Genomic DNA, 19625 nt, shown 5'->3' on the forward strand with positions numbered 1-19625 from the left:
TGTACAAAAATTCATAATAAACACAATTAGCATGAGCACTTGAACAACTTATCATTATAATCTATAAGTATAAATGTAACCCCCTTCCCACCCTCCCCCTAGTTCCTTTATTTATAAGATCATATACTTAAAACCCCTCCCCCCACCCAATACTAAATTATGTATAAATAATAGAAAAATGGCATTTAATCATGACAAAAAGATGTTAATGGCTCCCATATTTTAGTAAAATTTTTATAATTTCCATTCTGTACCGCTATTGATCTTTCCATTCTGTATATGTGACATACTGAATTCCACCAAAAATTAAAATTAAGCCTACTATGATCTTTCCAGTTATTAGTAATATGTTGGATGGCAACTCCAGTCAGAATCATTAAAAGTTTGTTATTACACACTGATATTTGACTCTTTTTTCTCATCAGAGTTTAATTTAAAAATAATTAGATTGCGAGCCCACCGGAACAGATAGGGAAAATGCCTGACAACCTGATTGTAAACTACTTGGAACACCTTGATAGGTGGTATATAAATACCTAAAATAAAAAAAATGTATGCAGATTGCAAGAAAGCATACACAATTTATAAAACATTTAACAATTGTTGAAGCCACGCTGGAAGACTTGAACAGTGGGGCCAAAAGAATTGCCAGAATGGAATCTCTCTCCCACGTGATTGGACTAGAGACATGAGAAGAAGCCATGTAATAATCAAATAAGTTTATTAATTCTTCTCATGCCTGGAGAGAGCCGATACGTGCCCTCAAAATTTCAGTGCTCTCCAAAGGATAAATTAAGGTCAAACAGATTTATACCCTATGTGACATCATTTGTAGTAATTATCATGCTTTAGAATACAATGGCTGGAAGAACAAGTTCTATAACTAAAATGTTGAATAAACTGTGCAGCGCTGCCCAAACAATGTAAAAGATATTTTAAATATTTATTTATAAATTTTAAGTGAGAGGAAGACCTCAGTGCAGGATTATATAGTCAAACGAACGAAAATACGTTCAATACTGCAATCCGTGTGTCACCACACACCTCACCATCATAGCGTCTTCCCTGTGAGATAAATTAGTGCCTAAAGTAATAAGTGAAAAATCACTAAAACATAAACTAATGTGGCAGCACTAGCACAGTGTATAAAACATCAAAAGACTGCACAGTCCAGAAATACTGTAAAGAGACAAAAAAACATCTCAATAGGGGTCCAAAAGTCCACACCGCTCTCAACAGATTTCAGGACCAAAATCCAAATGAAGATTTCTTGCTGATTGAAACTAGAATCCACAAAGGTTCAACTGAACTCAGTTTCGGATAACATCCTTCCCCAGTAACCTGCTGCAGTTCAAAAATTCTTTCAAAAAAGCAAGGACGCTGACATTTAAACAGCAAATAATAGCGAGTGAAAGGCGGTGGAGAAGCAAACTCATATGCCCCACTTGTAGAGCAGAAAACCAGAACTGGAAAGACGTCGCTACTTAAAACTGATGAATGAATTAAATGATAATATTCCATTCAATAGCCTCGTTGAGACCCAGTGGGTGTATGGAATTCATTTCAGAAATCCAGTATTGTTCCCGATATTGAATAAAACATTTTTTGTTGCCTAAAGTTGCTGGGCAATATTTCAATTCCATACACCCATTGGGTCTAAACGAGGCTATTGAATGGAATGCTATCATTCAATTCATTCAGACCTGCCCTGCAGCTACACAGCAACCGTGCTTAATCAACCTCTCCCATGTCCTTCTACTACTTCCCTTATTCGTCGTTGCCCCTTTCTCCCTCCCACTCCCTTTCATCCCCTGCTTGCTTTTACTTTGTGTTCACTATGCAAACCACCTGGGATGTGTGACATTGATTGTGTGATTGGTGGTATATCTCGAAGTTGCAGTTAACTAACCTATTTACCTTTTGGTAGACCCTAGACCAGGGGTAGGGAATGCCGGTCCTCGAGAGCTGTATTCCAGTCAGGTTTTCAGGATTTCCCCAATGAATATGCATTGAAAGCAGTGCATGCAAATAGATCTCATGCATATTCATTGGAGAAATCCTGAAAACCCGACTGGAATATGGCTCTCGAGGACCGGAGTTCCCTACCCCTGCCCTAGACGAACAAATGCAGCGGTGTGACACCACAGGCTGACCCTCATCTTCCCATGTCTTATGATGGTAACAGAAAATGAAGAGCATTGTAATTTTTTTAATTTCTTACAGTTTGAGCTCTGGTGAGGAAGAGGAAGTGGCAAAAGAGCAGCAGCAAGAAGGGTCACATACCCTTGGCGAAAAACCCCAAAATGAAGAGGAGGAGCTGGAGCAAAAACTGACTGAGCTGAAGGCCGAGGAGCTGGCAGAGCTGAAGAGGTGACATTTTGAAAAGTGTTTAATTTGGGGGGTATTCGTGGAAAATGCAGGTTTCTAAAGCATTGGCGGAGAGCCTCGGCCTTGCTGCTTCCGCTCAGCGGGGCTGCCATCTTGCTACGGCTGCTGTCCCGCTTATGCTGCCACCACTTAGCAGAGCTCCCCTACAGCTGCTGTCTTGCTGCTGTTGCTGCCGCCGTTTGGCAGGGCTCCCTGGGGTCTATCATCTTGCCGCTTGGCAGGGCTCCTTTGGGGCTGCTGTCTCTCAGCTATTGCTGCCACTGCTTGGCAGAGCTCCCCTGGGGCTGCCGTTTCAGGATTTGTGGTCTCTACCCATGTCAGGAAGAAGAAGAAGATCCTGAAGGAAATCAGGCGTCGACGTGAGCGCATTGAGTTGAAGATGGACCTTCCAGGTGTATCCATCGCAGAGGAGGGCGACACAGGCATGTTCTCCTTAAAGAGCATCAGCAGACCTAAGGTCAGTGGTTGGGATTCCCAGTAACTTTCAGCAGAGCTGTGTAGAGGTCTCATTACTGGGTGCATTCAGATGCATTGGAAGAGCTGTAGTAGTGGGGTTTTTTCACAAATTGGCAGTTGCCGTGGCAAAATCGGGAACAAATTAATATCTTGGCTTCCTTATATGTCAGGCTCCTATTTTCTTTAACTAGCCTCAGTATTTCCATGGCCTATTGGAAACGTAACACACGAAAAATTAACGGTCTAGGGCTGTTTGACCGTTAATCCTTCTCATTGGAATCCTGTGAGCCCTTTCAATTTCCAACGGGAATTTAGATGTAAGAGGGAACAATTTCGGAATAAAAGTTTCTAAAAATGTCCCTTAATTCTCAGCTTCTGGAAGACAATATGGATTACAATTAATTAGATATTGGAATCTTCTATTCCAATGTCATATGATATTGTTTTATTTGGAACTATGTTAAAATCTAAGACTCCGATTTTGGCAGCTAAGAATAGATTACTTCTAGTTATGACTGGGATAGCTATACAAATGATCACAAAAAAACTGGAAGAATTGGGATAGATTGAACCATGTTTTTTGGTGGGAATCCCTATGCTTATTTTATCGTTATGAATGTATTAATTCGGAAATAATTGGTCATAATAAAAAGTTTAATGTGATTTGGGGCCCATTAGCAAATTTTGTAACTAATCAATAGTACAAGTTACATATCCTTAATAGAATTTCATACACATCTGGGATGGGAGGGAGGGGGGGAAAGATATTTTTAATATTACTTGTCAGTAATTAGTGCTATTTAACTGTACCATTTGTTATATTTTCTGATGCACTGTATGTATGTCTAAAAATTAATAAAGAATTATTAAAAAAAAAAAAAAGTGGGGGGGTTTCTTTTTCTCTTTAGCTACTGAATGAGATAACAAGGGGAGATATGAGCTCTGCTGATGCAATCTTGGAAGAGCAGCTGCAGGGCGGGGACATGTACCTTTCTGATGAGGAAGCCACAGAGGATGAGGTGTCTCTTGCCAGTGACCTGGACGAGGAGGATCTAGAGGAGATTCGAGCACATGAAGCGAAACTGGAGAAGGAAAAGAAGATGCTTTCTCCCAAAAAGTAAGACTGGGGATGTACAAAGAATCTAGGAAGAGCCCTTTACTCATTACTCTGTCCTGGAACTCTCAAAGACTGGGCCTGGTTACAACTATGCAAAAACTTAAATTGTCCTTCCCTTCGCTTAAAGGTTTAGTCTCTCTTGGTAAAGTGGGGAAATCTTTTTCATTTAAACTAACTGAATTAAGGAATGATATCCCTCTATGGTTGAGAGAATTAGGTTCCCTTCAATCTTTCTGTAAAAACCTGGCTATTTTTGAAATTGGAAGCTTTCAAGTTTGTTTCTTTCTCTAATTCTTCTATTTTATTTACTGTAAACCGAGACGAGCTTTCTTTTATAAAGATGACCCTGTCTATAAATTCAAGTTTTAGTTTTGTTTAGCCACTACCATGATTGAGGGAGGGAGATATGCTGAGTGGTGGTGGAATGGTAAGGCCCTGCATGGGTGATGGTGGGGTCCTTTTATTTCTGTCTGGTGTTTCTGTTTATTTGACCATGGGGTCCTTTTATCAAGGCGCGGTAGGGGTTTAACGCAGAATACCGCGCGTTAAACCGCCTGCCGCGCTAGCCGCTAACGCCTCCATCGATGAGGTGTTAGTATTTTGGCTTGCCGCAGGGGTTAGCGCGTGATGAAATGTTCGACGCGCTAGCCCCCCATAGTGCACCTTGATAAAAGGAGCCCCATGTGTTTTAAGATTTTCTGTCTTTGGATAATAGTTCTGAACACTTTTTGTCTAGCTGTTTGACCGTTCCGAGCTATGCTGGCCCAGTGCCTGACGATTTGGGTATTTCAATTGTCCTGTTTGACTGAACTCTCTCTGGCAGAGTGACCTTCTCTACGGATGCTGCACCCAGTGATGAGGATGAAAACCCGCTGCTCGTACCTCTGGAAGAAAAGTCAGCAAGGCAGGAACGGGAAACCAGCCTGTGGTTTGGGAAGGTGAGGGTTAAAACCCCTTTCGTGCTTTACAGCTGTGGCTCCTGCACTGATGTGCACCTAACGTCACATCTGCATTATTTTCAGGATATTTTTGCTGGCATAGGGGAAGATGCAGACGAGGAACTGGAGATTAAACAGTCCAAGACGCTGCACAGAAAGAAAGGAGGTGCTATAACAGGTACAGGGGGGGGTACAGGCTTGCTCTTTTGAAAGTGGGGGCAGAGAGAGAGCATGCATGGGATAGAGGAACCTATGTGAGAAGAGACGGTGGGGATGGATAAGGAATAGGGAATACAGTAAAACCTTGGTTTGCGAGCATAATTCATTCCAGAAGCAATGTTTGTAATCCAAAGCACTCTTTTATATCAAAGCAAATTTCCCCAAAGGAAATAATGGAAACTCAGACGATTCGTTCCACAACCCAAAAACTTTAATACTGTATGTACTTGTATTGCAAGACCTCGCTCGTTTAGAACAGTCACCACACTCCCGCAGCATCAGAGAGAGAAGAACCATCGGCTCAGTTGTGATGTGCGTATACTGTATGTATCTACAAGATGTCGCTTGTATATCAAGTTAAAATTTAATCAAATGTTTTGCTTCTCTTGCAAAACACTTACAAAACCAAGTTACTTGCAATCCAAGGTTTTACTGTACAAGGAGAAGAGAGGCAGAGCTTGGTGGAAAAATTGGGACAGGAATGCAGTCTTTAGCAGGTGCCAGGCTTTGGAGTGCGCTGCCTGGTATTCTGCGATTCTGTGACGGGAGACTGAACTTTAAGAAAATGCTGGAAACACAATTATTTGTCATTGCCTTCATGTGCTAATGCTATTTGCTGCTGAGGCCTTACCGTCCTGCAAATGTTTTTATGGGATTTTGTTTTTCCATCTTGTAGGATGAATTTGAAAAAAGGTTTTTTGTTTGTTTTTTTTTTTTTAATTTCTTTATTCATTTTATCAAGTTCAAGTTTCAAGTTTTATTTCACATTTGATGAATCGCCTATTTCAGAATTCTAGGCGATGTACATAATATAATAAAGAAACTTTAACCTAATTACAATAAAATCAATTGTGACTCACATGAGAGATAGGGAAGGAGGGTAAAGTTACAATGGGGAAGAGGAAAAAAACCAAAAAAACCAGGGAAGAACGAAAGGTAGGGTAAAAATTTATTCAAAACATTTCTAGCATATTTGTTTGAGCCAAATCAACAATTTAGGGGAATAAAAATTAGTTAAAAACGTCCATAAGTTAAGTTATAGATCGAAGGCATCCTTAAATAAATGAGATTTTAAAAGCTTTTTGAATACTAGGATATCACTTTCTATTCTAATATAATGGGGAAGGGAATTCCACCATTGTGGTCCCGCAACAGTAAACATATCAGCTCTTCTCGTTCCAATGATTTTTAAAGATGGCACAGTTAATAAATTTTGATTAGATGAGCGCAAAGATCTTTGGGGTTTGTATGGGATAAGTGATTTTAAAATAAATTGTGGTTCGCTAAATGTGAGGGACTTAAAGATTAGGAACATCAATTTGTAGAGGATCCTATGGTTAACTGGTAACCAATGTGCGTCTATTAACAATGGGGAGACGTGATCGAATTTTTTTGCATTATAGATTAATTTTATGGCCGTGTTATAACTTACATCAAGTGTTCAGTAAATATCAAACAATTATAATACAACATCACTTGAAAATCTACAATATCATACAACAAGAAGATTTAACCCCACCCCCCTCCCAAATTCATATACAACTAAAATATACCACATGAAAATAATATCTTATGTCATTCATAAATATATTATTAGCGGAAAACCAAGAATCCCCCTCCCCACCCCAAATCCACATGAGTATTAAAATTGGGAAAAGTGTAAATGATTCATTAAGTCTATACCCTCAATCTGTATTCTCCAATGTCATGTACCCTCCTGGAAATGTCCAGCTCTCTTCTTATGTAATCCGCTTTGAACCGCAAGGCACAAGCGGAATAAAAAATCACTAATGTAATGTAATAATACTTTAATAATAGTCTCCACACATCCTTAAATATATTATAGTAACCTTTAAAAGGTTACTATGAAAAAAAGGTTTTTAATAATGATACCGTTAGCTAATGTTTTATTGTGTTTGTTCTGTCGAAACATGTTTTAGTATTTTTTAATATGTGTGCATGTAATTTTATAAAATGCATAGTTTTTAATGCGGTATATAAATTTTTAAATAAATAAAATTCAAGTTTTATTAAAATTTGATAAACCATCCATCAAATTTTTGAGCAGTATACATATTAAAAATTGTGAGTTTGGGTGACAAACAAAAAAAACAAACCAATGCACGGAAACAAAGGGTAATGGGAAAGAAATACAAGTCATAAAGTAAAGGAAGCCACTTAAGGATTGTACAATTGTGTGTGTATGTTGGGGGGGGGGGGGTTCCTGTCTGTGAGCAAAGATTGAAGCAGAGGATTATAGATTGTAAGCATCTTTAAAAAGAGGGGGAGGGGTGGCTGGAAGGTGCTTCCCTAATCTATACAATGCTCATCTCTCAGAGGATGAAAGGAAGAGCCCTAAGGAAGCTGAAAAAACGACCCCTTCTGAAAAGAAAGGAAGGAAACTCCAGGCGCAGAACGTGGAGAATGAGGAACCAGCCAACCAGGAAGCAGCAGTTGAAGGGATTAAAGACCAGCCGGCTGTGGTTGGAAGGGATGTGATCTCTGCTGCAGAGCCTGACTCCAGCTCGGAGAGTGACAGCAGCGAGGAGGAGAGGTGAAGTCCATATAGCATGAAAAGTTCCCCCCCCCCCCCAGTCAGGAGTGATTGTGCTAGCACGTATGTGTGAGTATGAATGTAAATGTGCACATGTACAAGTATGAGACATGCATGTAGACTGTTGTGTGTTTGTATCACAGGATGCATATGGATGAGGTGATCAGTTTGTGTTTCTTTGTAGATACTTTAAAAAATGCTAACAGCTGAGGAGTAAACGCCTTACTTTTCAGCAAAAACAATTTAATAATGGGTTTCTTTTATTTTTATTTTTTTTAATTTCTTTATTCTTTTTCAAACTTACATCAAGTGCACAAAAAGAACAACATGAAATACTATCGTATAACACTTGAACATCATACATTATATTCTTATTATGTAAATTAATTAAACCCCCCCCATCTTTCTATACAATCATTAAAACTATCATATTCCTTCAAAATTTCAATTTTGCTACATCTTATCTTCCAATCTCCCCACTCCCCTATGTATATTATCAAAGAAAAATGATGCCTATTCACTACAAAAATCAACCATCGGTCTCCATATCTTTAAAAAAATTTTATAACTTCCTTTCTGTATTGCAGTTGCTCTTTCCATCTTGTAAATATGACACAGGGAATTCCACCAAAACGTATAATTGAGATTACTATAATTTTTCCAGTTGTTAGTAATATGTTGCATAGCAACACCCGCCATTATCATCAAAAGCTTATTGTTATGTGCTGATAATTGACTTTTTTTTCCTCATAGACATACCGAACAGAACAGTATCATATGATATTTCCACATGATTTTCCAATAAGCAATTTATTTGAGACCAAATTGAATTCCAAAAATTCCTAATGCAGGGGCAATAAAAAAATTAGATGATCCAATGTCCCCACTTTACAGTGCCAGCATCTATTAGATTTAGAGCTATCCAACTTTTGTAAACGAACTGGGGTCCAAAAAGCTCTATGCAATAAAAAGAACCAAGTTTGTCTCATAGATGCTGACACTGTACATCTCATTCTCCAAGACCAAATTTGTGGCCATTGAGAAGCAGAAATATTATGCTTAATCTCAATGCTCCAAATGTCTCTCAGACCAAAAGTCAGTGACCCCCCACATAAAAGCGCATTCATTTCTCAAAACAGGCCTCAAATCTCCATGGGGATCCACATATTCAAAACAGGATCCACATCTTGCAGGAGTCCATTATTCTCATTGGCCCTAAACAAACCAGAAAAAGGGCTGGGAAGAAAACAAAACTCCTATGGAGGGGAAAAATCTCCACCACAGAGAAAATTTCCCAGTCCAAAAAACTGGTAAATAATGTGAAATAAATACAAAGATCACTAACCCTAAAATATACCAAAAATAATACACAAAAAATCCACAAGTGAGCAAAAACAAAACAGAAAAAGAGCTTATCTGCATCTCCAGTTACTTGTTCATCTCGTATTTCTGTGTATCGCTATAGTCCATAATGGTGTTCACACTTCAACATTTCAGATACACCAGTCTTAGGATCATCTCTTCTCTTTTCTTCTTGACAAGGGGGCCTTGTTTCACAATTAGCTGCTTCAGGAGAAGAATCTTGTTTGAGAAGCAATAAGATTACATGTTGGTAAACGTGAGGCAGAGAGGATGTCTGATTTTTGTTTCTTTGGAGTATAGATGTCTTTTCTCTGGTTTGATGCCAACTCTCTTTCTGCACTCAGGGAGATCCAAGCGATGAAGAAAAAGATGGGGAAGAAACGCCCATTAGAGGAAGATGAGAGTGAAGGCTTTGAGGTTGTTCCCATTGAGCGCACAGGTAAGCAGTAGTCTAGCAGTTCCAGTGACTCAACTACATCATTACCAAAATACTCTTTTTGTGTGTGTGCGTGTGCTTTTCATCATTCATTTGGCTTGTATACAGATTTTCTAGAGTGAATTCTCATGCATTTATTACTGTTTGAATTGCTTTTATTTTCTGTAGTGAAAAAGGCTCGAATTCTGGACCCTGAAGGCTTAGCTCTGGGAACTGTGATTGCTACCTCGAAGAAGGCAACTAAAGATCTAATAGATGGATCCTTTAACAGGTACATCAAGAGGAGGCAGTGACACGTCAGCTCTTGTCAGATTACCTGTTTCATCTTCTCTGTTGGGACAACTACTATTAATTATTTCTAAAGCCCTACCAGACGCACAGAGAGGATTATCAGATGATTCTGTGTTGCCTAAAACAGGTGATCCAGTTCTGGGCTTATCCCGTTGCATGAATAAAAATGGAGTTTGGGTATCTCTAAGAAAAGTAGTTCTGTCTATGTAAAAACCAAGTCAAAAAATAATAGGGAAACAAATAATATGCTCGAGATCAAAAGGGAGTATGATGAATGTGAAATAATGATCTCAGTACTTCAAAACTTAATTTAGGTAACTATTTGTATATCTATTTGAGTTGTAACATGTGCTCGGAGATTTGTAGCCCTGTCAAAGACACAAGGTCCATATAGCATGGCCCATCACCCAATCATAGTGAAAAAGTGATAAAAAAACTTTCAAACTAGTGCGATTCCTATATTCATAAAACTATAAACAATTCAACTTAACTGAAAAAGATTCCTGAAGGTCCCGACGCGGACCACGTTTCGTTTATCTGTCTCAAGGAACCCAAATTGTAGTGTTGGAAACAACTTTCTTTTTTAAAAAATTCTTTATTCATTTTCACTCTTACATCAAGTGCACAATTAACAAAACATTACAATTAAATACATCACTTTCAATGCAAGAAAGAATGGTAAGTCCAATTCAAAAATACCATTGCAATTTATCTAAATTCTGTTCGGACCTTAAATATAATGGTAACGAATTCCATATTGTTGGAAGAAGCCTTACGGTACTAATGTAAATATCCTGAAAACCTGACTGACTGGCGGTCTCCTGAGGACTGGTTGAGAACCCCTGCTGCAGATGTAAAACACCTTGTAAATAAAGGTGTATATTTTCTTTGATCAGATTGGGAAATCAAGCCAAGTATCTTTCTTTCCCTGTTGTTGCTCGTGTTTATTAAATCTTCTATGTACATTAACCAGTACCTTTTTCAGATTTTTAATTGCATTTCTATATATTTCTTCATATTAGATTGTTTGCTCTACGCTTAGGGCTTGCCGCGCATTGAGCTGGCATTAATTCTAGCCGCGTACTGCGGGTTTAGTGCGCGCAAAAATTTTGTGCGCACTAAAAACGCTATCGCAGCTTAGTAAAAGAGGGGGTTAATATTTCTTACATCACGCTCTCCTTTCTCCCAGTGGCAGCACTTAGATAGATCTCTTCCTTTTTCCGTTTGCTGTCTCCATTGATTCTATTGCTTTAATTCAGTGTCGTAGTAATGCCACTTTGTCTTTTAAAGATGACCATGGATGTATCCTCCATCTTTTCCTTGAAGGTACACCTTTAACGAGGAGGACGATGAGCTGCCTGAATGGTTCGTGGACGAGGAAAAGAAGCACAGAATGAAGCAGCTTCCCGTTAACCGCCAGATGATGGAGGAGTACCGGCAGCGTTGGCGGGAGCTTAACGCCCGGCCTATCAAGAAGGTGGCAGAAGCAAAAGCCAGAAAGAAGAAACGAGTAAGAACATTTCCTGTAGCATTTTTTTTCTTTTTTTTCTTTTCTAGTAACTGGTTTATGTTGCCGGGTTGTCAAGTTTGAAATTAGGACTAATTATCTTTGCAAGAACAGGTGGCTTTAGATCTGTCATGTGATCTCCATTCTGCACACTAATTGGTCAGGCATGCTTCAGGTAGCAAGAACACCAGGGCCCTCACACAGAAACCCAATTTACTGAAATGAGTCTTCCCATGAGGTGTTCTTAACGGCCATAAGGAAATTCAAACTCATTGTTTGGGTTGGCAAATCATATTTCCTTAGTCGTACTCAAAAATGATATAGCAGTGTACATGAGAGTATAATAGTGTCCAAAATATCTCAAGTGATTTATCCCTTTCCCAAATATCTCTTGCCCTTTCCAAAGGACCATACCATTTTTTATAACCTGCAAATTTCAGCAAGAATTCATTGCTGTTTATAATAAGATTCCTTGATGTACATTAACACAGAATTCTAGCAGTTTTGCAGGCCATGGTATTCCAGCCACTGGTCTGAAGTTGTCAATCTTCTGAGCCCAAGGACAGACAATATGCTGCCATACTTCCTTGTAAACTTGATACACATCAGACTAAGGCAGCTATTCCGGGAGACATTATTAACACCTCTATCCATTTCCTACAGATGTTAAAGAAACTGGAACAGGCCAAGAAGAAAGCTGAGGCAGTGGTAAATACTGTGGATGTCTCAGAACGGGAGAAGGTGGCCCAGCTACGCAGGTGAGATTCGTGCCATTGATTTCCTTTTGCTGCAGTGCAGATGTGTATAAGCAAGAAAAGCTCACAGAACAATTAGTGTGTATTTTTATCTGCAAGGAATTTGGGCATCTTTCAGATAGCCCATTTACCCAGGAAAATAACTTTTTTTTTTCCAATTCTTTATTCATTTTTCATCTTACATCAAGTATACAATATTACATCAATTAAATCATACAAATCACTTGAAATTCATTCTATTATCATCTTAAACATATAAATTATCTCCCTCCCCACCCACCCTTCTCACAAATATTGTAATCAAAAGAAATCATACATGTTATATTCATAAATATTGATTAAACCTGTGTTATAACTATTTATGAATATATATATATATTTATGAATATAACAGGAAAATTACTTTAAAAAATTAGCCTCATTGTGTATATATACACAAAGCAAAGTTGACTGTTTTAAAAGTATAATATCTAGGTAAGCACTTTTACTGGATTGTTGTGTGAGGGGGTATTATTGAGGAAACACTCTTGCTGAATTTCAATGATCAGAATCTCAAGGGGGCCTAGTAGCCTGAAAGTCATTGTGGGGGTGGGGGTGCATACTCTAGGCTAGCCTAGATCAGTGTTTCTTTCAGACATATCTAATCAGTCAGGTTAGAACATAAGAACAGCCTTACTGGGTCACATTAATGGTCCATCTGGCCCAGTAGCCTGTGGCCAATCCAGGTCACTAGTACTTGGCAAAAAACCCAAGGTAGCAATAGTTTTAAGAATATCCACAATAAATATCTAAGAGATAAATTTGTATGCATTACCTCCACTGTATGTAAATTTATCTCTTGCATATTTGTTGTGGATATCCTGAAAACCTGACTGACTAGGTATCTCTTCAGAACTGGACTGAGAACCACTGGCCTAGAGCCAGGGTCAATATTGGAGCCGAAGGCAGATTATTTGGAAGGAGACCCCTAAGCCGACCAGCAAACTGTATCTCCTTCAGTTTGACAGGCTTGTGGGGCACAGGCTAGTTGCCTTGATGGCACCTCTGTCTAGAGTACCTAATATCCTGGTACAGGCCTAACCATTGGTCTTACGTGAATTATATGTATATGCTGTGCTGGATAATATAGGAGTGATGATAGCTGTGGAGGATTTGACCAGTGTATGAAGAGAAAAGCCTAAAACTCCCCTGCAGATTGTATTCGTCTCATACTTCAGCATTTAGAAGGTCCTGGAAAATCAGAATTGAGGGGGATAGGTGCAGAGTAAGAAAAAATATTTTTCATAATTATCACGTTTTCCATTTTTTTCCAGCATCTATAAAAAGGCAGGGCTTGGGAAGGAGAAGAGAGAAGTCACCTATGTTGTGGCGAAAAAGGGAGCTGGACGCAAAGTACGCCGGCCTCCGGGAGTGAAGGGCCAGTTTAAGGTGGTGGACGGTCGTATGAAGAAAGACGTTCGGGCCCTGAGGCGGAAGGAGCATGGCAAAAAACACAAGCATAAGAGAAAAATGAAAACACTCTGAGACTTATTTCTGCCTGGCCAGGAACATAAAAAGTTAGGAAGGTTTATCCTAAGTGTGTCTTTTCCTTTTTTCTCAAAAGGACACTATATGCATGTTTAATAGGAATGAGCTAAGGGAATTGTCCCCTGCTCAGTATTTGTATTTCTATTCTAAACTGTCTTTGGAGTAGAGATTTTATTAAAGAAAACCCAAATGTGGAAGTTTTGAACCTTATTTTCTTTAGTGCTGGGTCTATTCCACCTGATGATTTTATCTGTTTTATGTTGGTTATATCAGAACACATGAATTCTCTGGTAACTATTAGTGCTGCCCAATTCACGATTTGAATCGATTCACCTATTCAATTTGGCCGAATCGATTCAAATTGATTTTATTTGGGGGGAAAAAAATAATGAACTCGCCGATTCAGGCCCACTCTTGGGCTTTCCCTCTGCTGTAGTCCTTCCTTCTTCTGATGTAACTTCCTGTTTCATGAAATTATTGTGCATAAGACCCCATTGGAGGCCTTGAAAACTGTGGTCAACTTTCATTGCAATCTTGTCTCAGAATTCTGAGATTCATAGATGTTGCTACAGGGTGGAAGTGCCACCCCACCAAAATGGTTTAAGACATTGGATCAGGCCTGGGGTATTCTAATACCTGGCAGATCCGATCATGTGCAAATGGTCCTTTCCAAGCCCGATTATCGTCAGCATGTTCTCTCACCCTCCCCAAACTTTCAGACTTGTCTATTCTCTTGGAGTGGAACCAGGCCCTGGAATCCAGGAGTTAAAATATCACAGTTTATGGTGTTCAAAGCAAATCAATATCACAATAAAATAAAAATCCAACAGATGCCAACAGGATAAAATCATTAAAAAAATCAAAATTATACTTTGTTTGAGGTCGTGGTAAATGAAACACAAGTATCTTATATTGGTCAATACTGTAAAGAAATTCCAGAATTTCTTAGAAGGAAGTTTGGACACCTTGCAAAATGGCTAGACCTTAGCTTCAACTTACTAAGCTCTTCTGAACACTCCGTGCTCAATTTTTCCAAGACCCCTGAGGAAGGCAATGCTTTGCCGAAACATGGACTGTGTAGGGTCTGTTTACCTCAAACACAGTATAATTTTGATGTTTTGATGTTTTTATCCTGTTGGCATCTGTCGGATTTTTATTTTATTGTGATTGATTTGTTTTGAATACCAGTAAACTCTGATATTTTAACTCCTGGAGTCTAGGGCCTGGTTCCACTGTTTTGTTCCATATCCATTGACTTTTGTGGCACTTAGGTCCATTGCTGTGGAAGGTAGGACCACTTTTGTGGCGTAGACCACCCCACAGTGTTTTTCGTTTTTCAGGGGGTATTCTCTTGGCGTTACACACGTGTGCCAGGCATAGAGCTCCTAGTACAGACTGCACATGGGCACATCTCTGGCAGCACAAACCTGATCAAAAGAGAGGAGGAGCTAAACGCTGCACTGCTGTTCCTGTTGGTGCTGCAAACAAGTTGGAAACTCTAGCGCCTCACTTCCTTTAAGCTGATCTTATGAGCAGCAGCCCGCACTCTGCATTTTTTATCCGAAACCAAATATGATCTTCTAGTAAGAAAGCCCTTAAACCAGTTGAAAATATTAAAACGATCAGTCATAACTGATGATCCCCCAACGTCGAATGTGCTCGATAGGTTGAACTGTCTAATTTCCCTTACTTAGCAAAATCTTAGTCTTGGATATTAAAGTGCATTGAGCAGCTTCCATGCTAAAATTAACCCAAAAACCTGATTGGGACTAACGCAAAATATTGAATCTCTCGGGATAAGCGGTTAATCGAGTTGTAATTAAACCTTCCATAAGTTTTGCCTAAAATAGAATTGAGGCTACTAATCTGTAATTGTTCACAATCAGTCATGCCGCCTTCTTGTTTTTCAATTAGGGGTAAGAATAATTTCCCCAAGAGAGAGAGAGGAAATAAACCACAGGACCTGTTTGTCACGACTTAGTCACTAAAAGGTGCCCTAACTGACATCTGACCACTGGAGGGATTAAGGCTTGACCCCACCCCTCTTTCCCAAAGATGCAACTGTGACGGTAGATGACAGGTCTATGACAGACCCAGATATTTTGGCGATTCCTAAGAAATCAGCAAGCAAGTGGATGGAGTAGCTGAATGGTTAGTGAATGAGACCCAGGTTCATTTCCCTTTAATTTCAGTCCAGATGTTTGAGCCCTCCTGGAACACAGAAATACCTCCTGTACCTAAAACATGCATATAAATGACCGAGCCTGAGGGCTATTGCAGTGGTGGACCTAAAGGTGTACAGTAGGTAGTGTGATAAATTTCATGAAATGAGAGCATGAGGAGGTAATATCTTCCAAGGGAGAGGGGGAAGAATAGAAGGAATGAATGCGAAAGGGAAAATAATGTCTGGAATGAGCATTGTGAAGGGGAAAGAACAGCTAGAGATGGAAGAAAGTGGGGAAGGGAGAAAGTGGGGGTGGGGTGTATAAGAAACTGTGAAGGTTCTGGAGGGGTAAGGGAGAGGTTCAATTATATAAAGAAAAGGGACCATAAAGGGGTGAAATAATGTGAAAAAGAAGGGGGGGGGCTGGAAAACTATGGAAAAGAAAAAGAGGCTTGGATGCCAGGAGTGGTTGATTGATGAGGATGATGAAGGAACAAGAGTCAAAGGAAGGTGGATGAATGCTTGGGAAGGGTGAGTACAAAGGATGGAAACGGGGGACTAGAAGAGTGTGTGGCAGTGGTAATATGCTAGAAAAAGAGAAAGATGGGAGAGCTGTGGTATTGCACGAGGACCGAATGTGGACAGCCTGGATGGGCTTTTATAGTCCATATGTTATAAATCATGGGATAGGTGGTCAGCCTTGTGTGGTGGTCTTGACTCTGCTGATGGTTTCCATGCGAAGATGGTTTTCTGGATGGTTGGAAGAATCCATAGATGAGCAGGTTCTGCATGTGGAACCTTTCTGGGTACTTAACAGTATGCTCAAGGAATGAATGGGTAAGAGAGATGTACTGTAGGTTACTCGGTTAGCTAGACAGGCAGGATCGGTAGATAAATGATGAATGATAGCTCGTATCTGTGCAGGAAAGAAGCAAATGAGATGGACTTTAATAAAGACAACATCCGCACGCACACAATCCCGAGAGATGCCGAGGATCTCACCTGTGAGTGAGGATTAATCTCCCTCTGTCATCGTGTTTAATAAGCTCTGGCTCAGCTATCGAGTGGGTGATATGAGGAAGTGTGAGAGGAGAGCAGCTTGGGGGACACTGTGTTTTGGCAGCTGGGAAGATGGATGAGAGGAGCAGGCGAGGTGCAGACAGAAAAAGTTGGTAGGGGGTCACAAGGCCTGAGGGCTGCAAGAGTGCAGTGTCTCCTTAGCGCATTCTGTCAGCAAAGTTTCTTCACTGTTTCGGCCCCCTCTCCCTTCACTAATTTTTAATGTTTGCTTTTCTTCTAAATCTTTATTAGTTTTCCATATGAAAACAGTGCATTGAATTATACATACAATTGACTTCAAGACAGCACTTACAATCAAAATACTATAAAACATTTCCCCCCCTCCCATTCAAGAATCCAAACTCTTTCATTTGGCCAATTAATCCAATAAAATATAATATCCCCTCCCTCCCACTCACCCTCCCTGGATGTGCAAATTGAATAGGATAATCCAGCTAATCAGTGTTAACAAAATTTGTCAATGGACCCCACGTTAATTTAAATATCTTATTACATGAAATTTTTGCATTTTTTCATATTTATAGCATAAACATAAAGAATTTCTCCAAAAGGAGAAATTAAGTCTATCCCAATTTTTCAAGTTTTTAGTAGCCATTTGCATGGCTATCCCAGTCGTTATAGCAAATAGTCTGCTTTTATATCTATCTAATGGAGGTTTAGGTGACAACAATGTACCACAGATAACCACCTCATAAGATAACGGAATCGAAAACTCCAAAATCATATTAATTTGTCCCCGTATCAAAGGACATTAAAACAACAAATGATCCAGAGTTCCTATTTCAAGATGACACAGTACCAGCATCTATTAGATTTTGAACCGTCTAACGTCTGCAAACGAGCTGGGGTCCAAAAAAACCTCTATGTAACAGAAAAAAAAAAACCAAGTTTGTCTCATAGATGCTGACGCTGTACATCTCATCCTCCAAGACCAAATCCATGGCCATTAAGTTTGTTTGCTTTTCATCTCTTCCTGGATCTTCTGTCTTCTCCCCAATTTTCCAGCCTTTTCTTGCAAAAAAAAAAAACACCGAATAGGACATTATAAAACTTTATAATGAAGTAGCTAGTTTTAAAATTGCTAACGTGTTTTATTACATTCTTTCCTTTTAACTTATGTGGTATTGGTGTTTTGAAATCCGGAGAAGTCTCCTGGTTATCTGCTTAAGAAATTTGAATGTATATTGGTGGAGGAGTGGGGGTCTGTTGTGTTAACCCTCATGGGAGCCTGCGTAGCTGTCATAGTGATAACTCATGCAATATGAAATGGATCTTTAGCAAATTCCATGTAATTGTTGGTGATTACCCGTTAACCCCCTCATTCTATAACGTATCACCTTAAATGTTTGCGTCATTTGCACACTTACATTTATATCAAACTGCTATCCATGCACATAACTATACAGTTACATATGTCAATGGCAGCTTTATTCCAAGCACTCTTCTGTAATTTGAGCATACGTATGGCTTAGAGTGCAAACACAAGGAGTAAGTTTCAGGTCTATTCAGATTTGACGTACCACTCTTCGTGGGAACATCTGGGTGACTTACAATAATAATAAAGGATGGCGAAGCATCGGACAAAAGCAGTAAGGGGTGAGAATCAAAAAGAAAGGCATAAGAGGACCTAAAATAATTCATAGAAAAGTTGGGAGGGGGAGGAGGGAAGGTCGTAAATGTCATAACTGTTGACACAGATTATCCTAACTCGAAGGAGAAAAAGGAGAGAAGGGAATTTAATTCTATGCATCGTTAAACAGAATTTTATTTATAAAGCGGGTGAATTTGTCTAATGTGGTTTCATGTTGCAGGTATGAAGGCAAAGCGTTCCAAGGCCTGCTGCCGAGAAAATAAATTCAACAAACTTGTAAACCCAATGAGAAGAATGACAAAATAGTGTATTCTCCAAAATCCTTCCTGGATAATGTGAGAATAGCAGCAGCCAAGATGTGTTAATAGCAATCAAATTATTAGGTTATGGAGGAGTCCTCGGTTAACTGTGCGCAGGAAGGTCAAAGCGCAAGTCGTCACTGTTTAGACCTACACGGGGTTAGATAGTGTAAACATCCTTGGACTCTCTCCAATAGTGATTTTCATAGTGCATGAATGTGCCTCACTGAAATATAGTGAAAAAAATCTTTAAAAAAACCACTACAAGTTGGCTCCTGTTATTCAGAACAAGTCAGCGTGCACGATTCAAATCAAGCCTATAGTGAGAGAGATTCACAATGTTCTTTAGCTGGAAATCATGGTAGTAAAGATTGGCACAGTAGTTATCTTTTGGCTGTACTATCTGGAAAAGCCATACAATCCGCGTATTGATTTTGCATTCAACGGCTTCCGTTTCAAGGGAGCAACCCCCTTCTTCGGGAATCTATCGCACTGCTTACAAAGGCTCACAGATAAATCTCCAGCGATCACCACTCACAAGGCAGGAAAGAGAAATGGCGCTAGAGGAATAGTCTAGGTCTGATTCCCAAGTCCGGTTCTGGCCCCCAAAGATTGAGGATGTTGCAGAAACAGCATTCACAGCCCGGGGAGAGGGGATGAGGGTGTCATCATGCTCAACCCTTAAGGGTGACTCCTAGTGGTTAGATTCAGAGACCATTATTGCAGGGTTCTGGAAGGAGCCCTAGTTCATGGCCTTCAATGTCAGATTAAATAGTCTGAGAGGTATATACAGCTAAGGAGAAAAAGTTAATGATGCCAGATTCCAGTTCTGGACTGGACTGAGTGTGAGACCCAAAGAAGCAGGAGAAAATTGTAAAAATAGGGGGTGGATTCTGCTAATGACAGTTCTGCCTTGGCTCCCACTATCTTCCTTTCCTCCC

The 19625-nt window shown here is 39.6% G+C and overlaps 1 protein-coding gene across 2 annotated transcripts in view; it reads left to right on the forward strand.

Moving 5' to 3' along the window:
- Nucleotides 1-13747, forward strand: part of FTSJ3 (FtsJ RNA 2'-O-methyltransferase 3) — a 36478-nt gene extending 22731 nt beyond the window's left edge. For both annotated transcript variants that reach the window (XM_033920925.1, XM_033920926.1), the window contains exons 12-22: nucleotides 2224-2370; nucleotides 2710-2845; nucleotides 3753-3961; nucleotides 4785-4899; nucleotides 4984-5077; nucleotides 7456-7672; nucleotides 9379-9473; nucleotides 9639-9741; nucleotides 11088-11271; nucleotides 11932-12026; nucleotides 13337-13747. In XM_033920925.1, coding sequence (XP_033776816.1) covers nucleotides 2224-2370; nucleotides 2710-2845; nucleotides 3753-3961; nucleotides 4785-4899; nucleotides 4984-5077; nucleotides 7456-7672; nucleotides 9379-9473; nucleotides 9639-9741; nucleotides 11088-11271; nucleotides 11932-12026; nucleotides 13337-13547 — 1606 coding nt within the window. In that variant the 3' untranslated portion in view covers nucleotides 13548-13747. The remainder of the gene's footprint in view (nucleotides 1-2223; nucleotides 2371-2709; nucleotides 2846-3752; nucleotides 3962-4784; nucleotides 4900-4983; nucleotides 5078-7455; nucleotides 7673-9378; nucleotides 9474-9638; nucleotides 9742-11087; nucleotides 11272-11931; nucleotides 12027-13336) is intronic.
- Nucleotides 13748-19625: the final 5878 nt, after the last annotated feature.

The sequence above is a fragment of the Geotrypetes seraphini genome, chromosome 14 (genome assembly GCF_902459505.1).
Source record: "Geotrypetes seraphini chromosome 14, aGeoSer1.1, whole genome shotgun sequence".
Lineage (NCBI taxonomy): Eukaryota > Metazoa > Chordata > Amphibia > Gymnophiona > Dermophiidae > Geotrypetes > Geotrypetes seraphini.